Here is a 22,106-nt window from a genome sequence, read left to right on the forward strand (position 1 = left end):
GTGTCTGGGTTGTATGCAAATCAGCTGATTGTTAATATAACTACGAGTACAGCGATTTTCATCCATAGAGTGGATGAGAGGATGTAAACTGATACACCGTAGTCCAGATAATCTATGTTTTCAGGTGTAACTTGGTACATGATTGCATTTTATATTTACATACATTTTCTGACTGACACTAAATCTGACTAAATATTTGTAATTTCAGCTCAGTTTGGAATATTTTCTTTGAATTCTGAAGATTTCATACATTTTGTATTCTTTAAAGTTGACTTTTAAACCGAATTACATTTGTTTTAAGTCTTTGGTATCTTTTACCCAAACTTTTGCTGCTGGGTACCCGTTTTTATTTACAAGAAAGTCTTCTCCCCAATTTCTCACCCCCACCCATCCTGACCATTCTTTTGCACAATTGAAATAAGAACATAGCCTGATAAACCAGACTAAATGTGATTTAAACTTGCAGGCAAAAAAGGTTTTGGGCGCTGGTGGATGGGGCTAGTTTACTAGGCTACGGTAACAAGAACAGTCAACAGCATTATATCCAATGTTAAAAAAGAAAACCCCCAAAACTACAATCTCCTTTAAATCACAAAACTACAACCTATGAAATATAATGATTGGAACTTTAAATGCATATTTTACTGTTAACAGTATTCTACACCACTATTGATCTAGAAAATGAAAAAAAGGCCTTGAATTAAATTAAATTCTGTCATGCCCCCTTTGTAATTACACTGCTTCACCCATAAGGGATGCGTGCCCCAGTTTGGTAAACACTGAACACGTTTTCCACAGTAGCTGTGTTTTCATTTACCATCAACTTGTGCAAATTGTACGGAAATCAGTTTGCTAAATTGAAACAGCAGTTTTGAAAATGCTCACTTTTTTCTATGAAAGGTTTTTACACTTCTATGGGACAGTTTTTCTAAATTAATATACTTCACAAGACTATAGTGGAAACACTTTTTTTCAAATCCCAAGAGTCATGCGATCTGCACTGATCCTTACTGCCTTGTAAAAAAGACACAGAAGAAATGTAGTAGTGGGAGGATGATGGCGCAGCATAACTGGATTCATTCACATTTAGTTTGTGACGAAGAACGAGATGAGCTCTGAAAGATGGAAATACCTCATCTCTTTTCATCTGCTGCTGCCATTCTGTTTTCAGGAGTTATCATGTGAGCAAACGTATTTACGTGCAATTTTAAGTGTATTTCTTGTTTAAGGGAAATACGGTAATTGCGCAGTTTTGTAATGGAAACACAGCTAGCGTTTGGCTACAGTTAAGACCCATTCCTCATGGCAGAGCTGTGGGATTTGGTCCAGTTCTTTGTTCTCTACATACAAACTCTAAATGGGATTTAGATAAAGGTTGTGTGATTTTTACTCCAAAATATCGACTGATCTACTTTATAACTAATCTAACCGTAAGATTAGGGCCAACGTTCATTTAAAGGTACGATTTTTAGTTGGCCTTTAGTTTTCTGGCTGATGGAAAGAGATGCTGCTTCAGTGGATCTACATCATCGCTTCTTTATAATATCCATAATATTTTGCAAAGCGCATCAGTCCCTCCTGCATTAAAACAACCAGATGACATGATGATACCACATGTTTTTCAGATGCCGTTCTCAGGTTTATTAACCATCCTCTTTTTTTTGTCCCTCGAAATAGAAAGATGGTAATTTTAGCCAAATGCTTTAGCTTTATCGTAACCAGTTGGTTTATTTGTCCCTGAAGGCCCTCACTGATTGTGATCTGTTTTTTTTTTTTTTTTAGCATCGGCGACTGCTGCTCTCTCTGACAGGGGAGGGTCAGTGGTTTTAATGAAATCCAAACGTATCGTATTGCCTTAGCAAAATCACTACAATGGGTGAAATAGCTGTTGTGAAGTGCTTGGAAATAATTAACTCCAGAAACCACGGCAACAGTTCAGCACAAGAGGACTATTCCTACTGAAGTATTACTTTTCTTTCTCGACTTGAGTAAACCTCCTCGCTGTCCTGCCGCTGTCAGTCTAAAATCCTTAAGTATGTTGGCCAATAATCATCAAGCTGCCAGTTTCACCACCCTCCCCTGCTTTATAGACCCTCTAAGAGGCTGAGCCTCTCTGGAAGTATTTTGCTGTGTTATCCAATCAGGGATCTCCTTTCTCTCTGCTTGCTTCAATACCCAGCGGGCTCAAACCTCAGCAGGAATTTCTCATAGAGGCTGACAGGCAGAGTCCTGCTGCTCCAGAGCAGAATGGAGATTGCATCTGAGAGTGGAATAAACAGCTGATTTATACGAAACATACTCTTGAAACCATTTGCATTTTAGCGCACGTTTAATTAAGTTAATGACTGTATATATTAAGCCTAAATATGCATATTTTACCAATTGTTTTACAGAATTTACTGCGCAGGCTGAACCCCTGAACACAGAATCAGATTTTTCGTCTGATATGACAGAAAATGTTGTCGGACGAGGACTCGGTGTTTAGCGCTCGTTGAGTCAATAGGGATGATTACAGCTGACATTGCTTGCTGAGCCCTGACTGAGATAGAGCCCAGGTCTATTTTAGTCGTACTATGTGGCAATTCATCTGCAATTTCATGGTTCTAACAGGAAGAGGGATGCGGTACAAAGTAAGCCACATCCACTTTGGGGGAAAATACAAAAATCTGTTAGTCGCAAGGGGAAAAAGTCAGGTTTGGAGTCGCATACAGCATATAGCAAGAGGGAAAGATGCGTGCAATGTGTTAAATAGTATTCCTTTTTTAGCCTCACAAACAAAAAAAAAGTTGTGCATGTCATCTTATACTTCTCCACTCTTATGAGAACAAGAAAAACAAAAACTTCCCAGATCTCTCTCTGAATCACCTCGCACTGCCTCATCCGGCATATAACCATCCCACAGCCTTCATTGCTGCGTTCTGCCAATATGTTGTTAATGTAGACATATGAAAATTCTCTATCTGTTCTTTTTTGAGATGCTGCACTGACTCGTTGTGGGGCTGTGCTGTATAGCTGTGCCTTTGTCCATCCATCCATCTTTTCCTGCTTGTTCTGTCTGAGTCGCGATGGGGGAAAATGCATCTCTGTTAGTCTATGGGCGAGAGACGGGGTATCACCCTGAACAGGTTGTCAGTCTGTCACAGGCGTTTAAAAATTTTTATTTATTTATTTATTTTTAATACGTTTTCATAATCTCTTCAAGTCAAATGATGCAAATGGTTTTAATTTGTGTGGCACAGAAACAGAAATGAAAAAAAATCTGCAGATCTGCTCACTCTGCTAGTCGGAGCCTCCCTACGCAGTCGGTTTGACATGGAATAAAAAATTCTTATCAGAGGTTAATAAATCGTATGCAAATGGTCTGACCTGGCCTTTAGCCTCCTTAGTATTCAATGAGAAATCACCACTGCTGTTTAGGTTGCTTCTGGACTAATTACTTCTTCCTTGCTGAGCGGCCTTCCAGCCCCAGTGGATGCAGCATTCAGTTTATGGTGGGTAATGAAACTCCCATCTTTAACGGAAATTTTGCTTTTGTTCTGATGTTGATTCATACTGAAGCTGTACAGATCAAGCTGAACCGATGGCGTTGCAACCTTCAGGTGTTTGGTGAATGCACCCACGGCTGAACAAGCCTGTTGTTTTTTTTTTTTTGATGTCACAAAGGATGCAGTTTGTTTCCAAAGTTATCTTAAAATTAATCCACAGTTGTAGATTAATTAACCCTTTAACTAAAATTTATAAATTAATTTATGAGAGAATAAAGTAATATGACAATATCCTCTTTTGCTTTCCGTAATTTTTCAAACACCTGATAATTTTTTTAAATCCGAGTTCCCAAACATTTCAGCTACTCAAAATAACAACGCAACAGACTGACGACCCCCTAAAAATAAATATAATTACTTCAATCTATAGTCATTGTTTTCAATATAAAGTAATTATAACTTGTAAGCAAAGCCGATTTACTTTAAATGACATTTAATTATTTAATTCCTCATCTACATAGATGTTTAATTATTTAATCAGACATTTTTTCATTTAATTCTACATTTTACAGTTTATTGGTATATTTCATATCTGAATTGTAATAAAAAAATTAATGTTCACTTATTTAACAGTAAATATATTTATTTCACGGGGCATCTACATGCGTTTGTTTCCATATACCTCAGGCACCACATAACAATGATGAAAAACATCTTGTGACTCCTGCCTGGTATCTTCCCCATCCCCATGGAGATCTGACCCCCATATTTGGAACCTCTGGTCTAAACGTCTGAATATAATGAAAGTGATGAGAATTTTCAAGGAAAATCCTGTCTTGCTTGAATATTTAGCCAACACAGAGAAAAAACTAAAATGTGTGTCTTAATATATAGTTTATTTAGATGTTTGGCTGCTGCATTGTTGTTTTCTGTCAGCCTATAGTAGCCACCTGACTTAGTCTTAGTTGTTGTGCTCAACTATTCCTCTTAGTAACTGGAAATCCTGCTGGAAAAACCTGCTCTATGATCCAGTGGAGAAAGGGAAACAGGTTGGGTAACAAGACGCAGTCTTATCGGATTCTTCGTCTCTTGCAAACTTGCTGCATCCTCCACTGGTCGGACAGGTTTGTGAAAGCAGACACGAGAGCGCCAACCTGTGCCGGAGTCGCTGAAGAGTCACGTTCTCCTCTTATGTGCACTTCATGATTATGTTTCTGCGTTAAACAAAACATGAGCCACCCTGAAGGGACAAAGGTGCAATGAAGATGGAGCCTCGGTTTGCTGCGGTGGGATCAGTGTCTGAATCCTTAAAGGCATGTAAAACAGATGCTGACCTACTAAGAAATTAAAATGATGATGGGGATATATATATTTTGATGAAATATAAACCTATATCTGGAAAAAAAAGGAAAATTATTGATTGCTGCAAATCACTGTATTCTTCGTGACGTAATCCTTATCAGAATACTAAGACATGATTTGGGGACATTTTAATGCCTGAGGACTGCTTAATGACTTAATAAACTCAAATTCTAGTTATTTTTAGGAATTCCTCAGGGCCTTTTGGATTTAATCTCATCATCCAGTGAAAATTATCTGATGAACCCAATCAGATGTGTGACCAGGGTGTGGTTTTATATAACGTAGCAGCGCCTTTGTCTTAACAGAGAAGGAAGTCCAGTGTTTAATATCCTGATTAAGCAGAGGGAGCATGTATTTACTATTGAGTACTGCTTAAAGAGTCTAAACACATCATGATTATTCAGCCTGGGATGAGAAGAGGACAATTTTAGTGAATTAAAAACATAGACCTGCTTAATTGTGGGGGTAAAGTTTGTTTTTTCATCTATTCTGAAATTATGTTACTTAAATGAAATATTATAGCACAATTACTCATAACTCATGAAAGCGCAGTGCTTCAGTTGTACGTAAAGGACAAAAGTACAGAGTTGTGTCTTTCATCTAATTAGTTTTGGGGATTTAAATTGAATTTGCTCCAGCCACCAATGTAAATCCCTTAGCGTATGGCAGGGAGATTTTCCAATATGAACATTTTTACCGTTCTCTTTAAGAAAAGGTTAAATGGATGGTGTTATAAATGAATTATTGAAATAATTGTCAACAAATTAAGGAGTCGATTCAATTTTAACTAGAATTTAGAGACTCTAAAGCACTACTTTAGCTGAAAGACCCACTCAGAGCAGCAATTTTTCCAAAATCGTGAAAAATATTAAAACATTTTGCATTTAAATGAAAAACCTGGTTTAAATTCTGTGGACCTAGTTGGAAAAAAAATATTCATGCATTTTTGACCCGTCAAAATGTATAAAACTTTTATTTCTTTAATACTATATATTTTCTTTCAATAAAATTAAGACTTTTATTCTGCACCAAACAGGATGTTATGTAGATGTTTTTTTTTAATCCTGTTTGATCAAAGAGTTGTTGCTAAAATCTTTGACCTGTTTCCAATGAGCTGCAGTTTTAGGATATTTGAACTCTTGTTTTATTTATTCTCTGTATATTTTGAGTTGTATGTGGTGTAGAATATAGGACAGTATTGGCATGGGTATTTCGATATGATACGTGTGACGATACTTTACAACACGATTGTATCGCTATATTGCAATATTATTATATATTGCAATATCTTCCCCAGCTATCAAAATTTGATTTATAGATAAAAAAGCAAGTGTTGTATATGTTCATCAGACGATATTGATCATTTAGTTATTTTGGTATCAATGTTGTTTTGGGTTTGAGTCTGTCTGTATCTTCCACTGTGACTGCCTCAACTACAGAAATGGTCCTGCACTGCATATCAGCAGGACTCCACAGCTCTATCAGCCAGATCGGCGGTGCAGAGGTAGCCCATTTTTCCTCATTGTTTTAAGTAAAAATGTTTTGTTCTAAAAAAATTATAATAGGAACTTAAAGATCGAGATTATATTAGGCAGCGAAATATCATGTTCGCCTAATCGATCTTTTCCTGCACCCCTAGAATTTAAATCTCTGCTGATTGAATGTGATGGTCATTCGTCTCATTTGCAGTTTTTATTATGTTTCCAAGCAAAGAAGGGCTGATTTTCCAGGGTTTCTATTTTCTGGTTGTTGAATTATAAATCATGTAGTAAACGGTCTCTTCACCTAGTCTTTTTTTATTTTTCTCCTTGTGGTCTTTTGTATACACTTTGGCATTTCGTGCCTTTGTAGTTTTTGCTGATTGTTGCCCAACATATAGCGGATCATTTTTTTTTTCTTACAGAAAGAATAATTTAAACCAATTTTAACTTCTCTTTAGATGGTAGCTCCTATGCTATTTAGTACCTTGCCTTGAAACCAATGGATTTAAAGCTAAATGGTTTAAATGGTAATTAGTTGGAAATGAAATAATTTACCCAATAAATGTTTGCAGAATCATAAGGGGACGGGTGTTCGTGTCCAGCTGTTGGTGGGTAAGACATCAACTTTTAACAATTTGCAAACTCATTTAAAAAAAGTCTAAAGTTCATTTATTGTGACATTTTTTAATTGTCTCCATATGTCATAAAAAATGGAACTACCTAAGGGGACAAACTGATTCACAGTGGTTTAATACAAAGGCACAAAATTAGGAAACAACTTAGAGAAAATGCAATTTATTTCAGAGTATGTTTTTTTTTTAGGTTTGGCAATAATCATTTAATCAATTTTTTATTATAACACATATTTTTTCTTGTGGTACTCATAGTCATAATACTCTGGGCTAGAAGGTTGTTTGAGCAGAGAAGCAAGTGGTGATCCCTTGTGTAGAGGAAGATAAATTTACGTCACCCTGGCTTGGCAGAGGAGCAGATGGTCGAGCGTATGGTGGACTGTGAATTGGGCGTTTGTCAACTTTACTTTACCAAATGCTGTAGTAAAGAGATTACCTTTTAGTGTGATTGCTATATACAAGCATCTTATTTGATATTCCTGCAGTAATATAATTTTTTTGCCACAAATATAGCACCTGGCACCAACAGAGATCAGAAAACAGGATCTTAAGGCCTTACTTGAAAGAAGAAAGGGCTGGTCTGTGGTTTTTTTGTTATTTCCTATACATGTTAGCTTTACTTGAAGTACAATTCATTATGCAAACTAATAATAACAGTGACCATGTAGATCAAGTTGCCTAGGCTGAAGCCAGTGACACATTCTGGCATCTTGCAAGGTTTTTTCTATCTTTTACGGGACAAAGCAGTTTCTAACATACAGTGTCTTTTAATCAAAATTGTACACACCCGGGTTAAAATACTGTTTTTATGTGATGTCAGGGTCAATTAAGGGTTAAATTGGTGTATGTCCTTTTCAACTGAACTTTGACATAAACAAACCAGAAGAAATGTAAGACATGAATTGGCTGCAATAACGTGGTTGCAGAAGAATACACACCTTAGACCAACAGGTTATGAAATCTTTTGTTTGAGCATTAAGGCTTTAAAGAGTGCATACCTGTCAGTTACACAGTGAATCTGATTAACCCGCAATAAAGTCCAGCTTTTCTTGTTTATGTTTTACTGATATTACATCTTTTTGCATCTTAAACTGAAACAAGAGTTTGCAGAGAGGTGATGAAGGACTTAAATGATCTCTCTGTACAAATGTAAGATTTAGGAGAAGGGAACAAAAAAAAAAAATACAGGATGACTCTCACATTGGATGCAATGATAAAAACTGGTAAGAGAGGCTGCTAAGATCGCTGACATCAACATTACCTGTGTTTACATACTTAACACCAGTTTTTGTCCTATCGGTCGTTTATACCAGTGCTGAAAATTTTCCACCTAAGGAAATTTTAAGATACGTTTTAGTGAAAACAGCTTTAGTTTTTGGGTTTTCACACTTTTTTTTCTCCTTCTAAAAAATATTTAGTTTTGGAGGATTGACCTCATTGAATGAGTGAAAAGTTTTCAAGTCATTTATCTTGATCTCATTATTTTAACATAAACAAACACCTTACATTTTAATGAGTGTGAATGTTTACTTTCGGGAGCCATTGTAGATAAAGCTATTAGGTGTTCATCATCACCCCGTTTCTTCCATTTTCCTATTTGAAGACATCAGAAAGTCTCTTAGCTGACTCGGATGTTCATCACATAAAAATATCTGCTATGCAAAGTGTTTCTGTGGAAACTGTGGCCATACTTTGACTCTGAAGACATGGTTTGGTAAAACTCAATGTCGCAAATCAAATCAGTTTGCAAAGAAAATTGTGGCCAACTTCACAAAAATCAGATAAGTAATACTTCTTGGCCAGGCATTGTCTTCCACCCTACTGAAATTATGAATACATTTTTGCCTTTTACGCTGTTTATTTTAAACATTTAAATTAACCCTGCATTAAATTTTGCATCTAATTTAGTTTGTTAATCTGCAGCCCTAGACTGGACCGACTGGTCAGCCTCAATGAGCAGAATATAAAACTGCAGCATCTACGGCTGGCACAAGATGTTGAGCAGTCGTTAAGGGGTGATGGAGGAGCACATGACTGGGTGCATCTGCTTGGAAGGAAGCGCCCGGTCCTCTAACAATCTGCAATTATAAAGAGCCTTGTGATTAGCTTTGAGATTCAGTTAATTTCAATGGCTGCCAGTTGCTAGAAGATTAATGCCCTGTGATTAAGCTCAAGTACTGCAGATTCCTTCCTAACGACAGGGGACATTAGGCACTCAGAGCTCATTTAATACGAAAGTGCAGGAAACAAACCTTTTCATCCTTCAGTCACAGCTGTGGGCGAGATTAATCTTCTGCAGCCAGACTTGGTTTGAAGGCCAACTTTTACTAAAACAGTCAGTTCCTTGAGGTTGACTGATATGTCGATAAAATAATAGCTTTGTTAAAGGAAAGCTCTGTGGTTACACCTTGAAGCTTTCTCTCCCCTATTCTTTTCTAACTCGGGACAAACTCTTTAAATAACCCTTCATAATGTATATGTATTAAATAACCATGAGACATGACAACAGATTTAGACAGAAATTGTAATCCTACTCAGATCAGAGTAGTTGCTTTGAGTTAAAGAAGGCAGCTGCTTCACTTGTCGTTGAAGTGGCCCTGAATCACAGTTAAAGAAGCGTTTTATAAAACTCCAGTCTGCCACATCATAACATCATACGTGTTTGTAAATAATGAGACATCCATTGCTCCAGCCTTGTTAAAATATTACACTATGTTCTTAGATCAAGGACACCAGTCTCATTCCACGACTTGTACATAATAAGGACAACTTTTTATCCTGCCAGAGGAACTGTCCTAATCAGATAAACTACTTGGTAAAAAGTTAGTTCTGACAAAAAAACAATAAAAAAACAAACAAAAATCCACTGGACTTGATAGAGGGAAGTGGGATCAAATTCCTTCCTGCTATCATCGCAGCCCCCACCCCCATAGAGGAGAACAGAACACATCGCCTGTTCAGCCAGGCCAACATTTCCCTCTAACCAATCCCCTTTCAGAGACATGGACAGGTATCGGGTATTGCAGGCTAACAAAGAACCCAAATTCCCCATTCCGACTGGTTCGTCTGGTTCAATTTACATGTTTTCTAAGCCAAAACAAGGCTTTGTTTTTGGTCCACTTTGAAAAGCCTCGAACTCAACGCTATTTCTGACATTTTGAATTGAAAAAAACTTCCTGGATGGGAAGCGAAACATCTTCAAATTTGGAAACAAAGTCCAGTCGTTTTTTTTTTTTTTTACTCTTTTGAAATGACTATGACCTTGATGACTGAGAATCTTCACCAGCATTAGTTCTGACACACAACAGACAAGTATTATTAGGGTTTAACAGACTCACACATCATCAATAAAAATAATCCTTTTACTCTGACATAGTTCTTAAAACTTTTGCCCAACATTTCCAAAGCACAGATGTTATCAAGACCTCTACAGGTATGAACAGAAATCTGTTTGGATGAGATGTTTTGAAGACTATTGTTTCTCAGTGTAGCACACATTCGCACTGTATTCGAATATCTGTCTGGTTTGGTGCACTTTGATTTGATTGGATTATCTCTTTAAGCAACTTGAGATACAATATGTTGTTCAATGACTCCGTATAAATAAACAGATTTACGTTTTAATGGCCATTATGCTAACACCTTATAAAGGATTTTTTTGTTTTTTTTATTGGGTCTGCTCAGTGGCACAGTGGGTAGCACTGCTGCCTTGCAGCAAGGTTCTGGGTTCGATTCCCGGCCCGGGGTCTTTCTGCATGGAGTTTGCATGTTCGCCCTGAGCATGCGTGGGTTCTCTCCGGGTACTCCGGCTTCCTCCCACAGTCAAAAAAAACATTACTGTTAGGTTAATTGGCTTCTCTAAATTGTCCTTAGGTGTGAGTGTGTGTGTGAATGGTAGTTTGTCATGTTTGTCTCTGTGTTGCCCTGCGATGGACTGGCAACCTGTCCAGGGTGTACCCCGCGTCTCGCCCGTTGACTGCTGGAGATAGGCACCAGCACCCCTCGCAACCCCACTCGGGACAAGCGTGTCAGATAGTGGATGGATGGATGGATGGTGACAGTATTCCAAAACCTCTCATCGAGTGCTGATGGTCATTGTGGAAACGGCAGAGAACCATGTGACAATGGCTGTTATAACAACAGTAAAACAAAAAGTCCTATTCTTTAATGTTCTTGTATTTGGAGAATTAGTTGGCGTTTATTGAAAAAAATTTGGTTAGTCTTTTAGGTGTTGATGGCACAATAAAATAATTGGACACAGCCCAAATAATTAGCCAAAACAGATTGTTTCAGTATTGTTTGCCTTTCCCTTACTAATAATTGGATATTTACTAATAAAGTGGAATCACACCTGCCTCACATGGTCTGCTTTAAATGGACCAGAGATGAAGATACACTTTTTGAGGTGTTTACATTCAGCTTCCAAAATGGACTCTGGTGGGGTTTGCTTCGGGTATGAACACAAACCGGCCTTGGTCTAACCCCAAATGCATGTTGGATACATCTACTTGGACTTAGCAAGCCACCATAATAGTTAACATAGTTTCAAACCCATAGCTGTTCTGCTATCTGTTGCTAGGCAACACAGCTGCCAGCAGTTCTCAAACTCTGACACAAAATGCTCTCTATTAAATGAAACTGTTTTTTATTGGTTGTACTCTTAGGCTCGGTTCTGCACCGTAAACAGAAAGCAAACAATAGGATTCATCAAAAAGGGTCATCAGAAGCCAGAGGGCCGGGGTATTTCTGGCTGACCCACATGCTTTACAGAACCAGCTGGACCCAGAGGGAGTGATGCTCACAAAACTGAAATGACACCATGGATGTCCTTAGGAGGTTCTCTGCTTACTTGTCCTTCACATGCACGCTCCTGTCAGAAGGCACATGCACGAGCATGCAGGAGGAATCTCTACAAAAAAATATTTTTCTGGGATTGGATGAAACTTTTTGCATATTGCTTTTTGTGTGACAGACAAATAGTATGTTGCAAAGCTTAAATTCTTTAAACTTTGACTTTTAATTTTTTCACATATTGGAGAATCCTTGGTTTTAATTATAATGTGAAATATAAATTTAAGTAAATTAAAAGGTACTGAAATATATATTCAGTCAGTTGAAGATTGAACGGCTGTAGAAACAGTCAGTATTTGCTGCAGCGAATGGTTGATGGTAGATAGTTGTTTTTCTTTATAAGGCCTATTGAGGCCTTGCATAAAGTAAATATATGGAAAGCAGAGAGACCTTTTTATTGTTGATGTTGAAGGAGTAAAAGTTCAGCCCATATAGTTAGAAAATGATATGAGCTCCGATAAAGCAGACTACATTTCTGGTGACCCAACCTTCCTCCAGGCTGTATTGTAATGTGATCCATGTTGGCAGTGTGGCTGTAGTCTTTCCTGAAGACATTCACTAGAATAGAAACTTGTTCCTGCATTTTGTCAGTAGTCTCTGTCTGACACTCTAAGCACCCAGAAATCTGTGCTGGAAATGAGTTCAGATTCTGTTTGTTTCCTGATGATGCATCAGCTCAGACTCTGTCACTTTCTCCTGTTTGTTTTCTCATAATGTGTCTGTACCTATGAGTCTGTGATCATATTTATAAAACTATCCACCAGTTCCTTAAAGGGGAGTTCAAAAGCATCTGATTTAACCTCATAATCTCCAATCCATTACATATTGTTCCTGCAATCTGTAACACAAAGGATGATTGGATGACGGTGTGTTTTCCAGCCAGTCGGCTGAAGTAAACACAGCCGGTTGTACAAGCAGTCATGTGGTGCCAGCCCAGTTGAACCTATATAAGCTTGCAGCTTTTCATTTGGCCTCCCGCGTATCCACAGGCAACCCTGACACACACCATAAACCTCATTATATCACCCTCAGCTCTTCTGCCCGCCTCTACTGCTGTTTGACATAGATTGGACTCGGACCCTGTAGTCTCTGACAATAGGAGATTTTCTTTTACCTCCCTTGTATCACATATGGCAGATAAAACAGACCAGGTCGACGAACATTTCGATGAAGAAGCAGAACACTGGTGTTACCATGAGTTCTATGGAGTGCTTCTTTTTAATGAGACACCAGTTTGTGTTTTCAGGGGTATACTCCGACCCATCTCAAGCAGGAAATGGAGCCTTGCTGTAAGCATGACTAAGCACTGACCGATGCAGTTTTTAGAATGGATGCTGCCAAACAAACCGTTTTGCAGGAGTGGCTGAGCTGCTCAATTCAGGAGATGTTTATTAGGGTCAGTCAGTGTTTTTTTTCTGACGAATCCCAGTAAAGATAAAAATAAATAAATAAAAAATATATATATATATATTTCCCTATGTTTTGCAAGTATGCTTTTGTCCAGATAATCTCAGTTCACTAATCCACTAGCTGCGTTTGTTTCTAATCATTTATGCTCTGCCAGGCATGTGAGGCACACAGGAAATTTGTCATGGTAAAACAAAATGTGCTCAGATTGACGAAATGTTTACTTATAAAGAGATTACATTTGGCCTTACTCTATGGAGAAAAAATTGACTCTTATATCAATTTCATGTCAAATTGGAGCATAAAACTAAAGAAAAAAAAACAAAAAACACTTAACTGTAGAAAAATTACTCATGTATTTTTCACGCAAGGCAAAAAAACTATCGGAAAAATGAGTAAAACATTCTTAAAATAAATGTATTCACCCTTCATTTGAGTAGACAATAATATCTGCCAACAATAAGAATTGCCTGAAATAATACAGTTATCCAAATTGCAGTAGAACTATGATAATTACGTATGCATCTCTTGTTATATTGAAAGACCATCTTACTTCTGTACTCAAATCAAGTATGAATGCACTTATTTCAAGAACATTTGACTTTCTTTTAGTTCTTTTTTTTTTTTTTTTGCAGTGTGTGCATATGACAGTTTGTTAACTATTTTGATAGTTGTTGTCCTAGCTGCCTATTCCAGTAGCACACTGGGAACATTTAATACAGGAAAATCTTAGAAAGAGACTTTCTCTCAAAGCCAAAAAAGGAAGTATTGGTCGTAATCATTTTTTGGTGCATCGTACTACAGAGGCCGCCATTTTTCTGATACACATCAGAAGTCAATACAAAACAAAATCTAAGTAAGAATTAAACAAATTATGTTAAATCCAGCCAGTAACCTTAGGTGTAGGTTTAGGTTTCCTAAACTACTAAAATTTTATTAGCAAAAATCTAGCTGATCAGTTTAACAGAGAACCGTGTTAAAACATCTCTACAAGCATCAATAAGGGATCATTTATGTCAAAAAGCTTCAAATTAGAGTATAAATTAAAGCTGTTATTACCTTCTGCTTTGAAATAAAATAATTGTTTATGAAAAGGCTCAAACAGTTTTTCTTAAAAAGATTTGTGGGGGAATAAGGGTGGTGAACATTAATGGTGTCCAGTTCATATTTTTGAAATGCTTGTGTGGGTTTTGGGTAATAATTGCATTACTGAAAATGGTCGCAGGTATGTCTTAATGTGTATGTTTCTATGTTCAAACAAATGTATTTTCTCATTTAATGGACTTTTGGAGCAGAATAGACTCAAAAGTAAATGAGGAATCAGGAAGAGTGTTGGTGTTAAGGATTACGGGAAGGAGAAGGGATTTGAATAAATATGTTTCAGTTCTTCAAAACCATTTTCTTACATTGGAACTAAAGTAAACATATAGTATAATTTAAATATTAGTTATACAAAATGTTTCGATGTGTTAAATATTTAATCTTTTACTGATATGTTTGAAATACATTTTGCAAAAAAAAAGTCAGAAATTTGGTGGAATTAACCGACTTCCAGTATACATTGTAAAAAGGTGGCGCCCTGGCCCTGCAGTACAGTGTCTCTCTTCATTTCTTGCATGCGCTGCAAAAAATGAAATATATGCACTGAAAAAAAGTTGAAATCTAGAATTTTTTCTTAAAATAAGTGCATTTCTCTTGAATTGAGGTAATTGAGACACTTAGCCAGTAGAACAAGACAATTTGCCTTTAGAATAAGAAAAAACAATTGCAGTGTCATATTTCAAGTGCACATCATCTAATTATCTTATTTTAAGACTAAAAAATCTAATCTAATTGCCAAAAAATCTTATTTACCTACTTAAATTAAGGGTAAATACACTTAATTTTAAGACATTTTTACTTATTTCTAGAACCTTTTTGCAGTGTGTAAGGCAAGCTTCTCTGTAAACAATGCCTTTTCCCTTAATTTATCTTATTTCAATTACATAATGTCCAATTATCTTATTGTAGGAGCAAAAGTATTAATTCTGTTGACATATACTTATATTTACCTGCTCAAATTAAGGGCAAATACAATATTTTAAGAAATCCTTCCATCTTTTTAGAACAGTTTTTGCAGTGTGTATCAACATGGTTTCTGCTTTAAAAAAAAACATATAAAAAATGTAATTCACCACAACAAGAATGAAATTTACTTAAATATAATAATATCAACCCTAAACAAGTCATACCCTAGCTTAAAGAAACCATGAGGAGTGTATTAGTTGTTAACGTTCTAGGATGAAGCTGAGGGCAGCAGAATCTTTCCTGCCATCCCTTACGTGTGTGTGTGTCCTCTTTTTTTCTTATGTAATATTTAGAACAGTTTTCTCCTTCTCTTCCTCCACCAGAGTTCCCTCCAGATAACTTTTGACAGCAGTCTCCAGTTAACCGCTGGCTCTGGAATAGATAGCGTGACCTGCACTGACCAGTCAGCCAACAAGATGGTAAGAAACGTATCTTTGCAAAGACTTCATGTAGCATTTCTTACACCGCTTGTACCAACACTTTCAATGTATTTCATTTAGATTTTATTTAATTGAATCAATCACAGAATTGCATAATATTTACAGAATTATATATTTCCTTTAAAGAAAAAAAAAGAATCTTAAAAGCTGGGTAGAAATTTGTTTTCAGCAACTCTTTTTATCTCATCCCATTAAATAAAAACCAATGGGACAAAAGTCACAGAATTTATAAAGTCAACTCGTGCATAGATTAATCTGTTAAGAAGAGACATAAGTCATGCTCTCAATAAATTAAGTTGAGAGAAAAGGGTAATTGGTTGGAGAAACCAAAGATCCCATCTAAAGTCAGTCACAGGTCATGTAGGGGATAGAGCCTCAGGCCAAGGAACAATTCATTAAATGTTGATGATCATCCACATCCTAATCGATCCAGGAATTTTTTTAAATGATTATTTAACATTATTTGGCATAACAAGCAGTTCCTGCCCCCTTGCACCCAGAGGGTGGCAGCCCTGACTATTGACAGCTTCAGCATCAGACTCAGGAAGCCTAGAAGTATAATACTGAAGACAAAAATACAAAACCGAAAGAAAAATGAGCCCTGCCTTGCACAATGTCCCAAACTGCTTATTAAAAAAAGAAAGCAGAAGGAATGAAAAAAGGGAGAACAGAACAAACACCAGAGGCTGCAGACACATGTTATACCTCACTTAAGAACTTACTGTATGAAAGGATTTTAGGGTTTAGGGATGTATTTACCCTTTATATCAGTATTAATTATCAGAATAAAACAGGTGATGAGACTTAAAAACATGTCAGTTGGAAGATCCTGACATTAGAGCCTAGCCCCTCAAAACTGAAACACATCATGTTGATGTGATGTCACACAAAAGTCAGCCCTGCTCATGCAGAATAGCTCAAACCTGTCAAGCCTTTATATGCATGCTGATCGGATCACCAGTCAGCATAAACCACCTCTCTGAGTCAGATTACAATTTCATTCAGATCCTGACGAATCAGATTAAAATATTCCAACTGGCGTCTGGACGATTTTTTTTATTCCAATCGGCAATTTGTTCTGATTACTCATGTTGATGTAAACATAGATACTTTAGGTGGTAGTAGGAGGTTAAAGCTTCTGCATAGGGTCCTTGGAGTTGAGGAAATTGGTTTAGGGAAGTCCTTGAAACTGCTTTAATTTGATCTTTACTGAAGTGTGGGAACCTTTTATATACTATGATGATGAAGAGCAATGATCCCTCTGACGCTTATAGCAAACGGACAGTCTAAATTCTTTTTTTCCCCTTTTTTTTATCTTAGTTCTCGTGCAAAAATATTTTTCAGTGACAAAGTCCAGTAAGTTGTGTGACAAAAAAGCGACATAGTTTCTGTTTCTGACAAAGGAGCTTGTCTTATCTCATCAGGCCCAGCATGGCGGATGCGAGGTATGAAAAAAAAAAAAAAACAAGATAAGTGTCACCCTGCTTCTCCTTCTGTAGGTTTTACACTGCAAATGCTGGGTGGACAGGCTGACGTTTCCTGTGACTGTGACCCAGCAGTCACCCGCTGCTGTTTCCATGGATACGTATCAGATCACTACTGCACCCATGATGGCCAAGGTATGAAAGCACGAGGTTGGAGCTACTGAAGCTTTCATGATGACCTCTATAGCATATGAGAAAGATCAAAGTTTTAAGTTTGAAATGAGTTAAGGATACAGCAAACAGTTTAGCAGAAATCCTTCTTTATTATTGTAAAACATCCCATTTCATCTTGCTTTGCTTGTCCCTGCATTGGATGGGTTTCCCAACTATCCGTCTCCATCAGGTAAAAGTGTCCCTGGAGGAAGTGGAGGATGAGGGGTTGCTGATATCCTGGTCTCTTTCAAAGCAGCCATCATTTTCTCTTACCGTGTCCCCATGTAAACTGCAGAGACAGGTGAGAACATTTGATACTGACTCCACACTAATCTGATATGCCAGTGAAGGTTTAATTTCTGAAGATAGGTCAGCCTCTGCCAACAAAAAGGCAAATAAAAGGAAAATCAACTTTGAGTTGTGCAAAATTTTATTTTATTTTTTGCTTCAAGCTTCTATCAGATTCTGTTAATAAATCTCAGGCAATTTGCATGTGAGTCACCGTTCGGCCCATTTAACTCAACGTGAGTCATGCAGGAAATGTCACTCTGAAATATTGTTATGAACATGCAGCCTGCATTTGCCTCTGGCAGTGAAATATTTACCCTTAGTAATTAACCACACTGATAAGAACAGTCGGAATTAGAAAATGAGGTTGCAGGAGAGCATGTTGGACTAAACATTTTTAGCATCACAGCGTTAGATAATGCAGATTTAACCTTCTCAGGGGCCCGGTGCTGGAGCAGACCTGGACATGATCAAAGGAATGGTTGAAGACAGTCTCTTCAGTGCCCAGCCGGCAATGGTTCTCAACCTCAAGGCTTCTGTATCTCCTAGTTCGGTGAGAAACCGTTTTGCTTTGACAAAGAAATGATCCTCCATTTTTTGACACAAATGCATGTCAGCCTGGATTCTGCTAATAGATTCTGGGTTTAAGGCGATTAAACCTCTGCTCTTCCCAGTCCCCAATGGACCACCTCTCAGTGGGAACCAGCTCCACATCCCATGGATTCTTAGTGAGGCGCCTCCTTCTCCAGCAGCTCAGGGTGACCTTAAATAAAGGTCAGATATTCTCTCCTTGGATCAGATTATTTCTACTGCTGGGACTTGAGCTCACACTTCTTGGCTGTGCTGTCTACAGGCCTGTGGTCCAGAGCAGGGGAGCTCTGCTGTGTTGTGAGCCTGGACCAGCCCTCGGCAGAGAGGAGAACCAGCTTCTTGCCTGTGCCCAGCAACCTCAATGCTGCACTGGAATGGAGCGAAGACATTACTCTGTAAGGCTCCACATGTTCTTCCACATCAGCAAATAAATGTTATTTCCTCTGCATCGGCTTTTTGTGTTGTTGTTCTGCAACAGTTTTTATTATTTTCAAGCATCTTACATTCATTATTATCAGCATAAGAATCAGATAATAAGGTGTATAAGATTTTAAAAAGGCTCTCACAGTGAGGTACTTATTTGCTGAATTTGACAGGGTTCCACATTTTGACTCTTGCACAGATGTTCTGCTGTGAGACTTTATCTGACATTGTTGTTTTTGTTTGCATTTAAGGGAGCTGGGTCCAGAAACCAAAGAGCTCAGAATCAGGCTTTTGGAGCGGAGTGGATCAAGTGAACGTAAGGAAAAGCTCAGTTCTAATTTCTTATTGGCAGCTGTCCATAAACCAGATCAGCAACATTGTTTTGATTGTTTAAGCAAAACTACCCCTACCAAAAAAAGCACAGCATGCAGATCTGCTGCAGTAAGCCTCTGCTAGGAAACGCTATCAATATAGAGCCTTGCTCATTACTCATACCTTTTAACCTTTTTTGCCTAAAGATGTCAGTCTGTCTTATTGGGAAAAAATGGTGGACAAAGAAAATGTAGCACAATATTCTTGATTGAAAATATTTTTAACCTTTTTAATTTAAAAATAAAAACTTTGAGTGGGCGTGCCTTTGGATGTATTATTTGGATGCATTCTTCTTAAGTTCCTCTAAATAAAGCTTGTGGAGAAGAAAAACTCAATTTTATTGGTAAGGAACCTGAAGCAGTGTGAGTGGCCTTCTGCTGAAACCAATTGGGGGTCCAGGAGACAGAAGCAGCCATAGAAAAGGAAAATAGAAGAACTAATCTATAGCAACTGATCTACAAATTTAATGGTAAAGTAGCGCCATGGAAACTCTAGGTGAGAAAACCAGACGGCCTCCGAGTTGGTTTTCATGTCCAAAAGGATGAAAGAGAGTACATATAGTTGGTCACAGTAAAATCTTAGCCCATAGCTATGTTTAAGAGGGAAACAGGACTAAGCACTGAAAAATAGGCCTGACACCACCATCTACATCTACAGTACTGTGATGTGAAAAAACAAAACAAAGAGTTATGAGTTGACCTATCAAATACTACAAATTTGGAGAATAAAGATAGACCTCAAAGTTTGCTAAAATTCTTAGGCATAAAGACAAGGAACCAAATGAAAATAGTAGAACATGATGAAAGTGTCAAACTGTAAACCTACCAAGAGGTTTCAGGAGGCCTTAACTGTCAGGATGGACAAGGAGACACACTTAGACACTGTGAAACATATTTCAGCAGGGACATAGATACTGGTCTGACATACAGAAAAGGAAAATTACCTGAGACTGAACAGAGATTAGGGTAAAGATATGACCAGATCTGCAGCAGTATGGTTTAGATTAGTCCATGTCCAATTGTCAGTGGTGTCAAAAGTACACACATTTGTTACTTAAGTAGAAGTATAGATACTGCAGTTTAAAACACTGGTAAAAGTTGAAGTATCAACTTGACCTATTTCCTCAAGTAAAAGTGAAAAAGTATGTGCTCCAAAAACTACTTAAAGTATAAAAGTAACCTTTAAAAAAAACAGCCAGATGCCACTATATGAATTGAAAGCTAAAATTTTCGACCATTTCCAAAAATTCTTTGAGATAGGGCCAAGGAGGAGGAAGTTCTTGTTGGTCTCCATCTCCCGATACGCTCTCGCCTGTGTTCGACCTTTCAGACATTTCAACATCTTTTTTTGAATCCGGCATTGTAGCATGGCATAGACAATTCATGTCTGCAGTTTGAAGAACACCTGCTTGCTTCTGATGATTTCCTTTAGCTAACCAATGAGTGTTTGCGTTATATGACTCATCCAGTTACACTAGTTTTCACCAGATGTGGATGGTGCCAATGATCTGCATTGGATGGAGCACATGACGTGAAATAGATATTTATAAATATTAAACCGAAGCGTTTAAGGTTTGTTTTAAATATGTAAGGAATAGAAAATACAGATACTTGTGTGAAAATGTATTGAGTAGAAGTCAGAAATAGGAAGAAAAATAAGTAATGGATTAAAGTATAGATACCTAAAAAGTGTACTTAAGTATAGTAATAAAGTATTTGTAGTTTGTTACTTGACATCTCTGCCAATTGGTAATGGTAGAGTGACCTAGCTAAAGGTCAGACCACAGTTTAATTGAACCCCCTTGGCATGACTCAAAAAATGGATGTTTACAGAATCTACTCATTTAATCTAAGTAGGAAGAGGGAAATATTTGGTGTCAAAGCAAGTAAAGACACAAAAATCGTTCAGCTATATTAAACAGAAGCAACAAAATCTTGAAAAACAATATAGGATCTTGTTTTGTTGCTTTATTTTTAAACAGTGTCCTGTCTGGCAATGTGGCAATAAGAATGATTGTCTTGATGCCAAAAAGAGCCCAACAGATTTTACTTTCACAGTTTTGTTGTTTTGTTTTTTTTAAGTTAAAGAAGGGAGCACTGATGTGATTTATTGGGATATTTTCTTTTGTTCAACCATGACAGAATTTCATATGGGACATGCCTCCATTGCCCTGAACGTTCGGTCTAAAATCCCAACTGGGCAACATGTACTGAGCCTAAGCCCTGGCCCTGGCTTAGCTCCACATGCTACCATCAGCACAGAGGTGAGTCAGGAGATGAACTTCCTTTCTTCACAATAAAAGAAAAACCCAAAACCTTTTAAAGTTACTTTATTGCACTATAAGATGTGTTTTCTGTTTTCATTACTGACATGAACTAACCTGAATTAAAATGTTCACGTTAAAAAAGTGGAATGCTTGATACTTTGCTGATCATATTATGTTTTTCTGAACCTCTTAGTTCGATTTGATTTTCTCTGTTAGACATCACCACTAATGCTCCATTATTTTTTGATGCTTGTATGTCTCAAGTTGCTGTATGTACAAACCGAGGACCCCCGCAGTTCCCAGAATGCCTTGCCTATTCGCTCCTCTTTGACCCCCACAAAGAAGGTCGACGTGGATCGAACAGTCATGCCAGATGGCACCATTGTCACCACCGTCACCACAGTCCAGTCACGAGTGAAGCTTGATCACAGCCCAGGTTTGTCTGCAGAGTTAAGCATTTTATGGTGCTCAGTCAGCTGCCAGAGATTAATAATTGTCCAGGTGTGATAGCAGTGATTCTGCCTTTCAGGTGATTCCCCGCTGCGCTCACCCTCCAAAGTGGAGGTAAATGAAAAGAAAGCAGCTGTGTCAGCTGATGAGAAGGGCAGCAGCAGTCCCAACCTGAGCAGTGAGTTTCACGCTAAAATCCAGATATTGTTTTGCAAAACAGATGCAAAGTATGAGCCGCAAGCAGCAGTGTAATGTGAGCACAGAGAAATGCACTTCTTTTACACTTCTCTGGCTGTGTGCTTCTGTTTGCAAAACTCAATCTTAGTAATGCTTGCATCTTAAATGTCATAGTTT

At 37.6% G+C, this 22,106-nt stretch overlaps 1 protein-coding gene across 3 annotated transcripts in view; it reads left to right on the forward strand.

Annotated features, from left to right (window-relative positions):
- c2cd2l (c2cd2 like) overlaps positions 1 to 22,106 on the forward strand; it is a 29,612-nt gene that overhangs the window by 2,663 nt on the left and 4,843 nt on the right. For all 3 annotated transcript variants that reach the window (XM_038289126.1, XM_038289124.1, XM_038289125.1), the window contains exons 3-12: positions 15,609 to 15,704; positions 17,225 to 17,344; positions 17,553 to 17,663; positions 18,090 to 18,203; positions 18,325 to 18,424; positions 18,504 to 18,636; positions 18,916 to 18,980; positions 21,178 to 21,299; positions 21,567 to 21,738; positions 21,832 to 21,930. In XM_038289126.1, the coding sequence (XP_038145054.1) occupies positions 15,609 to 15,704; positions 17,225 to 17,344; positions 17,553 to 17,663; positions 18,090 to 18,203; positions 18,325 to 18,424; positions 18,504 to 18,636; positions 18,916 to 18,980; positions 21,178 to 21,299; positions 21,567 to 21,738; positions 21,832 to 21,930 (1,132 nt within the window). The remainder of the gene's footprint in view (positions 1 to 15,608; positions 15,705 to 17,224; positions 17,345 to 17,552; positions 17,664 to 18,089; positions 18,204 to 18,324; positions 18,425 to 18,503; positions 18,637 to 18,915; positions 18,981 to 21,177; positions 21,300 to 21,566; positions 21,739 to 21,831; positions 21,931 to 22,106) is intronic.

This window comes from Cyprinodon tularosa, unplaced genomic scaffold (genome assembly GCF_016077235.1).
Source record: "Cyprinodon tularosa strain WSP-4 unplaced genomic scaffold, ASM1607723v1 ctg263, whole genome shotgun sequence".
Taxonomy (NCBI): Eukaryota; Metazoa; Chordata; class Actinopteri; order Cyprinodontiformes; family Cyprinodontidae; genus Cyprinodon; species Cyprinodon tularosa.